The sequence below is a fragment of the Mesoplodon mirus genome (genome assembly GCF_964341445.2).
Source record: "Mesoplodon mirus genome assembly, chromosome: 3".
NCBI lineage: Eukaryota > Metazoa > Chordata > Mammalia > Artiodactyla > Ziphiidae > Mesoplodon > Mesoplodon mirus.
This window is the reverse complement of record NC_138978.1, coordinates 18216942-18229992: the sequence shown is the minus strand read 5'-3', so window position 1 is coordinate 18229992 and position 13051 is coordinate 18216942. Positions and strand designations below refer to the sequence as shown.

At 46.7% G+C, this 13051-nt stretch overlaps 1 protein-coding gene across 14 annotated transcripts in view; it reads left to right on the top strand.

Moving 5' to 3' along the window:
* TMCO4 (transmembrane and coiled-coil domains 4) overlaps positions 1–13051 on the top strand; it is a 98728-nt gene that overhangs the window by 64803 nt on the left and 20874 nt on the right. Inside the window, exon 12 of one of the 14 annotated variants that reach the window (XM_082614823.1) lies at positions 6–534. The exons of 12 other annotated variants lie outside the window; for them this stretch is intronic. In XM_082614823.1, coding sequence (XP_082470949.1) covers positions 6–243 — 238 coding nt within the window. In that variant the 3' untranslated portion in view covers positions 244–534. Of the gene's footprint in view, positions 1–5; positions 535–13051 lie in introns of those variants that run through there. One more of the 14 variants, XM_082614819.1, reaches the window with a different exon arrangement.

Here is a 13051-nt window from a genome sequence, read left to right as displayed (position 1 = left end):
TACAGGCAAGGAAAAGGAGACCGGGAAAGCACGTGGTCTGAAGGCAGTGATGACCGGTGTTTGTGTTGGGAGTTTGATGTTGTTATGATAGAGGAACCCAGAAGTGCCCAGATCCTAGCCCTGGAAAAGATCCCGTCTCTGGGCTTCCCTGGTGGCGCAGTGGTTGAGAATCTGCCTGCTAATGCAGGGGACACGGGTTCGAGCCCTGGTCTGGGAGGATCCCACATGCCGCGGAGCAACTAGGCCCATGAGCCACAACTACTGAGCCTGCGCATCTGGAGCCTGTGCTCCGCAACAAGAGAGGCCGCAATAGTGAGAGGCCCGTGCACCGCGATGAAGAGTGGCCCCCGCTTGCCACAACTGGAGAAAGCCCTCGCACAGAAACGAAGACCCAACACAGCAAAAATAAATTAACTAATTAAGAACATTTCGTAAAATCTTTAAAAAAAAAAAAGGATCTGTTGATAGTAAAATGCGTATTACAACCCCTCCTATAAAAAAAAAAAAAAAAAAAAAAAAGATCCCGTCTCCCCACAGGATTCCCAACAGTGATGAGCACGTAGACTCTAGCTAAACTTGGCCAGGGTACCTACCACTGACCACCACCTAGGCTGGCACCAGAAACCCCTGGGGAAGAACTTGGCCGAAGCTGTGCTGGGTCACACCACAGGCCCAGCCCCCAAGAGCTCCACTCCTGATCCAGGGACCTACCTCATCCTGGCCGGCGGCATGGAGGAAGGGAGTCAAAGGAGAGAGGGGGACAAAGTGGGCACCGTCCCCACCAAAAGGGATGGAGACGGGGCCACAGAGAGAAAATGTGGTCCGGGTCCTCCTCGGGGGACTCAGCTTGGAGAGGGAACAGAGCTGCAGTCTGACTTCCCGGTGCCCCGTGACCTGCCCCCAAGTATATCAGTGTCCTTGCACTTGACCAGTCAGACCAGCACCCCCTCTTCCCTTGGGGGCAGTAGTGGGAGGCCTGGGAAGAAGGTGGGCAAAGATGTGCTGGTATAAAAGGAGGAGAGGCTGTGAATTTCACTGCTCCTGCAGGTGAGACAGACAGAGCCCAGGCCCTTCACTCCAAGGCCAGAGCCTGTGCCCTCTGTCCAGCCATCTCAGGACCATCAGCATCCTCTGGACCTGTTGTGCTGAAGCTCCCCTGGGGTTCTCTATTCCAAGACCTGTCTCCCTAGCCTGCCTTTCCTACCACCTGTCTAGCCATCTATAGACGCACTTCTTACTCCTAATTCAAATGTATACGGGGCATGAGGAGTGGGTTAACCCCTCATTAGGAAAGTCATAGAAAAGTCTGCTAACAATTACCCAGAAGGCCACAATTCCCCATGCCACAAGGGTCAGAAAGGCCTGGTTCAAATCTCAGTTCCACCATTTATGAGCTCTACGACCCTGTGCAAATTATATAAGTTCGTCAAGCCTTCCTCATAGTAAAGATAGATCTAATGACACCCACCCATCAAGATACTGTAAGGACAGACAAAATAGCACGTGTGAGGCACCTAACACAGGGCCTGGCTCACAGTAAATGCTTGGTAATTGGCTAAGATCGCTGCACAGCAGGTGGTTTGCAGTCTTGAAAGCATTAGAACACTGTAAAGGGCACTTAGCACTCAGTGTAAAAACAGTTTGATGATCCAGAGGCACTTCAAGAGCATCACCTTGGGGTCAGTCAATACGATGGGCCTCGGTTCATCCTTTTATCCCATGGACATCAGAAATTATGGAGTCTTAGACTCAGGGTTCCAATGGACATTTGGAATCATCTGGTTCAGACCCCTACACATACAGGATCCCCTTAACATCATCCATCAGACGTCTCTACTAGTGTCTGCTTACTTGCTTCCAGTGACAGAAAGCTTAGACTCTGCCCAGGGTAGTTAGGGACTTAAGAACAGATCGATTTAATCTGAGAGTCAGTGGCCTATGGGCTGTGCAACATCAGGCCCTGCTCAGAGAGTCTGTTAAGGTGGCTCGTGTCCAGCTATTTCCAAGGAGGCCTCTGGCACCGCAACAGAGACCCAAGTTCTTCAGTGCCTGCTCAGCCAGCATGTCCTCAGATCTGGTGTAGGCTTTTCAGAAACATGTTTTTATCCATTTTGGACTCAGAGCTGATCAGAGTCCCATTAAGTTCACAAGAGACAGTGTTGAGAACTGAATGCTGATTCATTTCAGTCCACCATAATTGTCACTTCCAAGCAGATGGAGCAGATGTCTGTGTTCACTGTCCGAGCTCCTGGGGAAACAGATTACCTGCCAAAGCTTCTCTCCACAGGGAGAGGAAGGGAATTCTTTTCCTGGCCATGGTGAGCCCTGATGACCATACCACTCTCGTGGACAGATCCTTCCTCCAGTGACCATTCTCAGTTTCCTTCCCTCCTGGGCCTCCCCCTTGCTCAGAATTTTGCATAAACAGGTCCCTTGCATGAGTCCCAATTGATAGTAACTGAAGAATCCAGACCCTCTGCAGTGAAGGAGCATCCCTCTGGGGCTTTGAGGATTCCAGGAGGGGAAGAAATCATAAGTCTCCTTAATTTACATATTACTGAAGCATCTCAGTTCACAGCATTCTGTAATGGAAACTGTTGGGGTTTGTTTCCTTGTATCTGAGATGTCCGTGACCATCGAGCCTGCTTAGCCAATATCACCAAAACGGTTGTCTTTTAGAAAATTGCCAGGCCTGTTTTGCAGGACAGAAGATTAGAACATTCCTGCCTCTGGGTGGTATGTTCCCTATACTTTGTGTTTTAATGACAGGGTCTGAGTTTGGGGGCCTGCATCCCTGCCACCCCAGCACAGACGTCCCTGTGTGAAATCTGACCTTTCAGGTCTCTACTATGTTCTTCTATATTCTTTGTGTCTTCCATCTTTGGTTCACTCATTTACTCAGACATCCATTTCTTTATTTATGCAAAGCCCATCTCCTGGATTTGCAGAACTTCTCAGGAAATACGGATAAATATAAAACATCAGGACCAAAAAAACACAGATGTGAACAGGAGGCATGAGCCAGTTGGGAAGCCCAACTACAGCAGAGTGGACCCTGCAGCCAGGCCTGGACCTGAATCCCAGCTCCGCCACTTACTAGCTGAGCCCATGTACCCAGTCACTGTGCCTCAGTCTCCTTGCCTGTGAAATGGGTCTCGTAATACCTTCTTCAGAGCTTGATTGAAAAGATTAAGTGGGATAATATATGTAATGCATTTAGCAGAATGGCTGGCAAGTAGCAGGCATTCAGTAACCACTATCTTTGTCCCTGTTACTGTCATTACATATTCTCTTGTTATTACCCAGTTGCTATAACTGAGCTGTGACTTTAGCTACTCATTTCCTAGCAATCAAAGCAAAAGCAGAAAGCATTGACTGCCTGTTTCTCACTTCTGCGAGGGGATGTGGAGATGCCAGCTCCAGGGGTAACAAGACCTTCCATTTCAACCTGACTCACTCTGTCTGAGTGTTGCACCCTCTCCTTTTAGGAGCTACGTGCCCAGGTTCAGGCTTAATTAGCCGTTAGAGCTTCAAACAGCTCTGCCTTTGGCTAGCTAGAAAGGTTACAAACCCAGAACCATGAGGATGACGCCATGGCTGGGAATGACCTTTCCAAGGTGCTGCCTAATTGTCAGGAGGGTGGTAACAGGGGCGTCTGCAGAAACTCAGACAGGAGATGATGATGTCTTCAGCTTTGAGCACCTGGGTACTTGGAAGAATGTTAAATAGGCGACAAGTCCCAAGTTGGAGTCTCATTTGGGTAATTTCACATTTTGTAATTTAGCAATTGCTGGAGATTGAGGCTTCAGGGGACTGTTGCCGAACCTGGCTCACAGCTTAGAGAGCAAGGTTTTTATTCTTCCCGCCACATTTCTCTGCAGAAGTTTGATGGAGAACAGCTGCTCATCTTCATAACGAGAAGCCATCGTTCCAAGATGGGGCGGGGGGAAGGGAGCTGATGCTTATTGAGCACCTACTGTTTGCCAGGTAGGAACAGAATCCATCTTGATCTTCTTCTCAGTCACCTTGGGAGGTGTGAGCATTACTACACCTGGATGCAGGTGTTACGTTTTCCATTTTTACGAATGAGGAATCAGATGCCCAGGGAGGTTTGTGACTTGTCCAAAGGCACACAGCCAGTAATGAGCAAATCTGGGATTCTAACCCAGATGCGTCTGACTCTAAACCACTTCCTATTGACCCTTCTTTTCTGCTGACTCTTATGATAAGCTTGCTACACTCAAATTGCCTGTAATCTAGGTAAGAGAGTGGCATCCAGCCTTAAAAAAGGTAGATATCGGTACCACATGCTTCACTGCAAGGGCCTAGACGTTGAGCAGTTCAGAAGAGGGAGGCTTCTCCTTCCAGGTGTCAGGGAAGGCTTCAGGGAGGAGGTGGCAGGCCTTGAGGAACAGGTAAGCCTTGAGAGGCTGTGAGGGAGACAGGAGGCCTTAGAGCCAGAGACTGGCAACAGCAAAGATCCAGAGAGAGGAAGTGAACGGTCTGGGGAGGGCAGGTGACCTGAGCCAAGGTTGCTGATGGGAAGTTGGGAGAAGTAAGGTGGCAGAGATGAACAGGGTCCAGAATTCCAGGGCTCGACTGTTGAGCGGACGCAGGCTCTGACTTGAGTCTTTCATATCAGCACTTTCTCTTAATGTATTTATCCATCAATCAGCAGACATCTTTTGAGGGCCTGCCAAGTGCCAGGACCTGTGCAGGGCACAGAGGGGACAGAGATCAGCCAGACCCCATCCCCACCTGCTGAGAATTCGGGTGGGGAGGGACTCCCTTCTGAGCATGCTCCCCACTCCATCCCCAGCCATCCTGCCTGCAGCTGCGCAAACCCGCCCATCTGCTGGTCCCGGAGGCCTCTCTTCTCTCTCATTCTGCCTCCTGAGGCCAGGATCTCCAGCCCCCGGCTCGGCCCAGCCTTAGATGCCCCTTAAGAGGATTTGTTGAACTGCACCAAATGAAGGCAGTTGATTGAGTGCCCTGCCTGTCAGGCCCTTCCCATGAAGAGTCTCTTTCATGGTCACAGCCAACCTGGGTAGGCCCTAGGCCTGCCTGACTCCCCCAGCAGGACTCTCTCCACTGCCCCATGGGGACCGTGGACTTGTCCCTTTCATTGTACAGCTGAGTGTTTACCCAGCTTGTCCAGGCTGCACAGCTAATGAAAGGCAGGGCCAGGGAAAAAAAAAAAAAAAGGCAGAGTCAGGTCTGGAGCGGGCTCCTCTCAGGGACCCCGGGGAGCGGCGGGCGCTCTAGGCTGTGGTCAGCCCACCCCTTGGCAGGTGGCCTTCCAGAAAGGTCCTGGAGGAGTGCCAGGCCCAGGAGGCACCTGGAGCATTTGTGGTTGCCACAGCACCACCTTGTGGTCGCTCTTGGGGCGTGCACTTCACAAGCCCAGCGTGGAGTGGGTTTCCAGCAAGAGCTCGCTGGGAAGTGTCTACCGGCTGCCTTCCACGGAGGGCTTGTGAAGAACTGAGCAGCTGCTCCTGCTTTCTGAGAATTTCCATGTCACCAGCTGCTTTCTCCTTGTTTGCATTTATTAGGCATCAAAGATACAAAGTGGGGGGTAGGGGAGTTCCCTGGCAGTCCAGTGGTTAGGATTCAGCACTTTCACTGCCAGGGACCTGGGTACGATCCCTGGTGCAGGAACTAAGATCCCACAAGCTGCACGTCATGACCCCAAAAAAGAAAAACAAGATACAAAAAGGAGGAGGAACTAATATTTACCAAAGTACCTGCTGTCACTTCCCAACAGCCCTGCAAGTTAGCAATTCCTGGGCCAGTTTCCAGATGAGGAAATGGAGAGGCATGGTCTGGCCCAGCCCAGGCAGTGCAGGGCCCATCAGACCCCTGCTCACACGTTATCAGAGCAGAAGTTCTTCCCGCCTAAGTATGGCTGGACCTTTCTGGCAGCAGCTGCCCAAAGTGTGCTGTTATTTCAATGAACTTTTTTATTCCCAGATGAAAATCAGGAGGAAATGATCTGAAAAAGAATTTCTTATAAGAAAAGAAAGAAAAATCAGATCCCATTAGTGATGTCATCTTTTTTTTTAAATGACCAAAACTATACAAGATCACGGTCCTGTGGCACTTTTTTTTTTTAAGATGGAAGGGAACTCAGATGGGGTTGTTTCTGAGAATTCCACAGCATCCCAGACATCACTGGGGGGCCCCTGCCATGTGGCAGACCTATGTGGAGAAAGTCATTGGCAGAGAAGAGGAAGAGCAATGACCAAGGGCAATGGGTATCTCCCATTACCCATCCGGGGACCTGGGCTCAGGCTAAGGAGGTCCATGGACACACACTCATGCTCACAAGGACATTCAAAGATGCAGGCTGCTGCCAGATCTGAGCCGCTTAGCGATCTGGGGCTCCACGGTTTGGCAGAGCTATTCATGCGAGGAGATGGCGGAGTTTGTGAGAAAGACATTACTACCAGCAGCCTTATCAGTGATCTCTGCCCTGACTGTTCCTTACCAGCAGTCACTGTGCCATCTGTTTCAGAAACGGAATAAAGAGTTGTAAAGCTTGGGAGGGGGTAAGAGGAAGCAACCATGGGGAAATCTTATTTTGTACCTGGATCCAGTCACATTAAGTAAATTACCCAGTTGACACATGACCACCTTTTAAAATAACTGCCGTCAGAAAGTGAACCTGACACTGTAGCCCAGAGAACATCAAAAGTTAAGTGGACTCAGACTTGCTAAACTATAGCCAATGCTGTGGACACCAGGTTGTAACCGCTAGCAGAATGATAAACCACTGTGGATTCACAACCAGGTTCCCAACCACAGGCATTGTCAAACAGGATCATGATTTGTGTTATTTCTATTTAGCATGGATGTTCCAATTTAATATTTTTATATCAATTCATAATCTTTACCTAAATGTATTTATTTTGTAAGGAACCATTACCTCAGCTGGAAACCGAGTATTATCATACATGTAAAGAATCATTAAAAAATTAAAACATTAAAAATAAAACAATGATACTAAGATCTAGCATGATGTTGTCACCTGCCAAAGGCCCTGAGCCTGAGACCTATCCTTTTTCTTTTAAAGAGGAGATGATTAACATACAGTGGAGAAATATTACAGCTATATTAGCAATTTCTGGAGTGGCAATAGTGTGAACTAATCAGCCTGAAGATTCTCTCACTACCAATACTTCAGAAAAGCTAGATGAACTATAGCAAATACCTCTTTAAATGCTTAGCTGGGCTCCCCAAAAGTAAAGGAAATCACCAGAGGTGAGGAACAAGGAGGGAGCAGAAAACCAGAGTAATAAGCATGTTGCCCTGACTGGGGGGAAAAAATGTCTCCTTGGGGAATTCAGAGACACAGGGCCATGCCTCACTCGGGTTTAGGGTTCACATTTATACCACCTGCATGATCCAGGAGTTCCCTAAGTCAAAAAATTGACACCAGACTAGTCTGGGGAAAAATAGGTCCTCAATCCAAACTACACAGATTCCCATGTAAGAGCAGCTTTAAAGATGAGCTTGGGCTTCCCTGGTGGCGCAGTGGTTGAGAGTTTGCCTGCCGATGCAAGGGACACGGGTTCGTGCCCCGGTCCGGGAGGATCCCACATGCTATGGAGCGGCTGGGCCCGTGGGCCATGGCCGCTGAGCCTGCGCGTCCGGAGCCTGTGCTCCGCAACAGGAGAGGCCACAACAGTGAGAGGCCCACGTACCGCAAGAAAAATAAAATAAAATTTAAAAAAAATAAAGATGAGCTCGTATTCCAGATTTTAAAAACACATAGGGGAAAATAAAAAAACCACCATGTGGGAAAGTCACAAACAAACAAACATCAGGATTAGATGCTCAGTCTAATAGAACAGCCTGAAAGAGCTCCCCCTCAAAAAATAAGCAGGTTTACAATTATTAAAGATATAAATTAAAACATTGAAAAATAAGTGGAAAGAGTAAGACATTGAAAAAAGAACAGGGAGATTTTAAAATAAATCAAATGGAACTTTTAGAAATGAAAATACAGTCATTGAAATTAAAACTTTGGTGGATGAATTAAACAACAGATTAGACAAATCTAAAGAGAGAAATAATGAACTGGAAGATTGATTTGAAGAAATTACAATGCATCACAGAGAGATAAAGAGATAGAAGATAGGAAAGAGAAGTTACGTTCAACATTTGCCTAATACCAACTCCAAAATCAAGAGAGTAGGAGAGAGATACAGTTTATTGGCTGAGAGTTTTCCAGACTTGATTCCTGAGGTTCGAGGAACATGAGTCTTGAGAAGGATAAATATTTTACACCTACGCACATCATAGTGAAATTGCAGAACTCCAAAGATAAAGAGAAATTATTTAAATGATTACTTTAAAAATGATTTTTTTAAATGATTCTTACAAAGAAAGCTCAACTAGACTGATGAGACTTCTCAAAACAATAGAAGCCAGAAAAGAAAGAAAAAGAACTGTCCATCTAAAATTCTATATCCAGCTAAACTATCATTCAAAATGGAAGCCAAACGGTATTTTCAAAGACTGAGCAAGTTTACCTTTAAGAGACCCTTGCTGCAATACCTACTCAAAGATCTACTTCAAAAAACAATGACTATTACTGTGATAACACAAAGAGAATAGCACTGTTCCCAGAATCCAGGGCCATGCTGGTAAACACTAGCTGCCTTTATCATAATTGAATAAGAGCCTCCAGACCCTGCTCTGCAGCTGTGACCTCTGGCCCTCTGAATCTGGTGTTTGTGCTTGATCCTGAACTTGATCAAGATCAGTACTTGAACACCCCACCTTGATCTTGCCTAAAGGATTCTGCCTTGGCCTACTTTTCCAGTTCTCTAGGTGGATCCTGCCTTCACTCAGGATCCCCAAACCACATCCCTGAAAACAGCCACTTGGAAACAGCCTGGCTGGGCCACCCCAGCACCCTGGCATCATTCCCACCCAGTGTTCTTCCCACTCCTTCCCCTTCTCACTAAGTGAGAATTCAAAGAAACATTCATCTAGTACTGGTATCATCAGGGATTTTTAACCCCTTGCTTATTGCACATGACCTATCTGTACTTTGCAGTGTATATCTGTGGTAGACTGATGGCAAAAAATGGCCCTACTTCTCCACCCCTCCCTGTATCCACATCCTTTCCAATATGACCCTGAAGCTCTTCCCATCAAGAAGTGGAGTCAGTTTCTTCACCCCTTGAATCTGGGCTGGCCTTGTGACTTGCATTCATTAAAAAAGGTAGAGGAAATGACATCATGTCAGTTTCAAGACTAGGCCTCAGAAGACCTTGCACATGGATTCCACCCTCCTAGAACCTTGCTATTGTCTTAAGAACAAGTCAAGGCTAGCCCACTGGAGGATGGCAGATAACATGGGGCAAAGCCAAGTTATCTTAGCCAGCCCCCAGCCTACCTACCAGCTGGTTGTAGACACATGAGTGAGCCCAGTGGGATCAAGCGTGCCTGGATAATCTCAGCAGAACTGCCTAGCCCACTGGTAGGATCATGAGAAATAACAAACGGTTACTTTAAGCCACTGAGTTTGGGGATGATTTGTTACACAACAATAGCTAGCTGATAGAACTTATATGACATTTTATTTATGTATATGCATATATATAATGAAATTGCTTGTTTTATACTGGCTCACAGCCTACAGTTTACCAGGAGCTGTATTTCCAAGTCATGTCGTCTGAGTCAGTTTGACCTTTCTGATGGGGAATTGAGTTTGGGTGTTAGGGTGTAGGCGGATTGCCATAACTCTCCATCAAAAAACAGAAAGTGTGTCATCTTTCATGTGGACCCCTTTTTCTTTTTCTTTGCATTATCTTTTCGCCCACTTGGTTTGGCAGATGTTCCCGAGATTCCCAAAGCAGAAGGTCATGTGCCTTTGGTGTGGTGCCCACATCAGGATGTTAACCTTCTAGCAAAGTCTAGCCTGCTAGTGCGTCTCTTGACTCAGCCAAGTTGGAACTGTTCATCTTGGCAGGGCGTGTTGTTCTGTTTTTAATATACAATTGTAGAAGATGTCACAGTTATCAAGAGACATATGTTTTAAGTCAAGAGTGTGTTTCATAGCAAAAGGAAGTAGGGCAGGAGAGTAGGAGAGAAAATGTAGGAATAACTGAATTCCACTCTGCCACTTACTGTGTGACCTTGGGCAAGTTGCTTAGTGTCTCTGAGGCAAGCTTTTCCCGTCATAAAATGGGAGTAGTACTGCTTAACTCCTAGGATCATTATGAGAAGTAGATGAAATAATATATGTATAAAGCACTTAGCCTATCCCGAGGTAAGCTGTGATGATGGTGATGATGAAGATAAAGAAAAGAACGAGGGGGATTAAGAAACAGAATACCAGAACTTTGTTTTTAAAAAAAAAAAAAACTTTGCAGCAAGATCTCTCTCTCCAGTTTCATTCCCAGTCCCTAAGAAGTTAGACCAACATTACTGTCCATGATGTTTGAAGGACAAAGCCAAGGCAAAAGAGTTTGTCACTGAGCTCAGATACATTTAAACATTCTGAGCCTTGAATTCCTAAACTCCCACTTAGCGGAAAACTATTTCTGGGCTGTCACTAGATAGCAGCTGAAATGCAGAACAGACTGTCATTCAGTCAGCTGGCTCTTTCATCTCCATGATGGCAGACATCGCATTTGATGGGGTTTCTTTCCCTTCCATGGAATTGCATCTATCAGTTGCTTTGTCCTCAGACAGACCCGGCTTTAGCCCACCGCTCCCCTCCCCCACCTCCAGGGGAGGGTGGTGGAGAACGCAGAGAGGTCAAGCATGCAGATTAATTTTTTGGGTCCCAGGATGCTAGTAACAGCCTTACCACTTTGCCAAATGAAAGAGATGGAAATCAAAAGGGAGAGATGAAGGCTTACTTCTTCCATAAAGAATTCACCCCAAATCCTTATAATATATCCAAACGGGCTCCCTTAAACGATTCTTTCCAGTGTAAATCTCATTCCACTGGGGGGGTCCAGGGGTGGGGGACAGTCAAAGCCTCCCTTCATCTCCCTTTATGCCTGGCTCCTGCCCTCCCCCTCTCCCTTTGGCCACGTCTGTGTGTTTATCATGCACACGTATGTGTATCTTTGGAATGGATTTCGTTTGTGTTAGATGCAGTTCATATCATTTATTTCAAGGTCTGTTTTCTGGACTCGCAGTCGGGAGATCATTTCCTCCTTCGTCTCCCACCTTATCACTCACTGCACACATGACCCCCTGCCAGGAGGGAGAAAATCCTTCTTTTTTGCTTCTCAAACTTTGGTCTTTGCAGCCCAGGAGAATCTCATTATTGACAGCGTGATAGGCCTGTGGCAGTTTGTGATGTTGCCTTTCTGGCCGTTTGATGAGATTTCTGTGTAACTCCTAGAGGAGGGTGTTTGGAAAGACCTGGAAAGCGCTGCCTGGGCTGCCTCACTTTCAGACAGCCCGCTGTATGGAAAGGACAAGATGACAGAGGGGGAGCTGGGACTGATTGTTCCCAGTGACAGTTGTTCCTCCCTCATGTACAAAAGGATTCTCTGTGGGCCTCCTTGAAAGAGCTGGCCCTACTTGGTACATTTTAAGAATGTTTAGTTTAACAAAAACTCAGTTTATATATGATTTTCAAGGCCAAGGTTCTAGTGTAAAGGGACACTTGCCGTTGTGAAGAACAGCCTATTCTCAACTCTTGGGTTTTCTTTTGAAAAGCTAAGACAATCGCCAGACCGCCAGGAGCGCCAGGTGGTAAAAGTGTCATATCAGGAACCTGGCGTGAACTACTGAAGGAGGGATTAGAGCAGTTGACAAGATAGAAACTGATTTCTCTAAATTCTGAGTGATAAAAGCAAGTGAGGATGGTTGCACAACCATGTGACTAGACTTAATGCTACTGAACTGTACACTGAAAAATGGTTAAGATGGAAAATCTTATGTTAGGTGTGTTTCACCACAGTTTTTTTTTTGTTTTTTTTTTTTTTTTAGTTTTGGGAATTCCCTGGCGGTGCAGTGGTTAGGACTCTGAGCTTTCACTCCCGAGGGTGTGGGTTCAATCCCTGGTTGGGGAACTAAGATCCCTCAAGCCGTGTGGCTCAGCCCAAAAAAAAAAAAAATTAAAGTAAATGAGGAAGCGTTTAACCATTGTTTACAGCTCTTCAGCTGCTTCTCTCTAGAGGCTGTGCTCTGAAGGAGACCGATGCTCCTGTCCACTGCTACCAGATGCCTGGCATCACCGCTTCCCACAACTAACTCCTAAAATAGTACCTGCAATTAGCGGCTGGCTAGAAATAGGCATGGTGACTATAATGGCTGAGCCATCTCCAAAGACAATGCCTCATGCCCACCATTTCTACCTAGTTGCCAAATTGATCATCTGCACGGGAATAACAGTGGACACCACTGACCAAGCCATGTGCCAGACACCGCCCTGAACATATAACCTCATGCCAGCCCTGGGAAATCAGTATTATTATATTATCTCCATTTTAAAGATGAGGAAGCTGAGGCTCCAAGTTATTAAATAACTGACTTCAGTTCACGTAAAACCAATATTTGAACACAGATTTCTCTTGTGCCAAAGTTCAAGCCACTTCCCCTGGACTGGTGATTCCCAACCTTTTTGAACCTGAGCCCTTTCTAATGGCAAACACTTCACAGCCCTGCATATGGCAGTCCACATTTTCAGCATCTCCTGGTGGAAAAAGTATGTAATGACCAAAAACTACCTGAATCCAGGGATTCTATGAGTTGCAACAGCATCTGATACAGTCTTAAAATCATGACACCTGCTGTGTGAGACAGGAGACATTTAATTGGCCGACAGCAGTTTGTAATTGTGCAGTTTCTTAGGCCCTCGAAGTTGCGCTGGATCTTTGCCCCCAAAGATGGGGCACCCTGAGCTGTACCATGAATCATCTGAAGGGTCTGGAGACCCTGAGCCTTCTTATTATGTAGGCCAAGCCCAAGGGATTTTTGTTAATACAGGTGATGTCGGGTGCTTCTTGGGAGGGTCACCATGAGCCTCTGGGTCACATTGTCGGAAGCCAGGAGAGGAGACTGAGGCAGAGGCAGC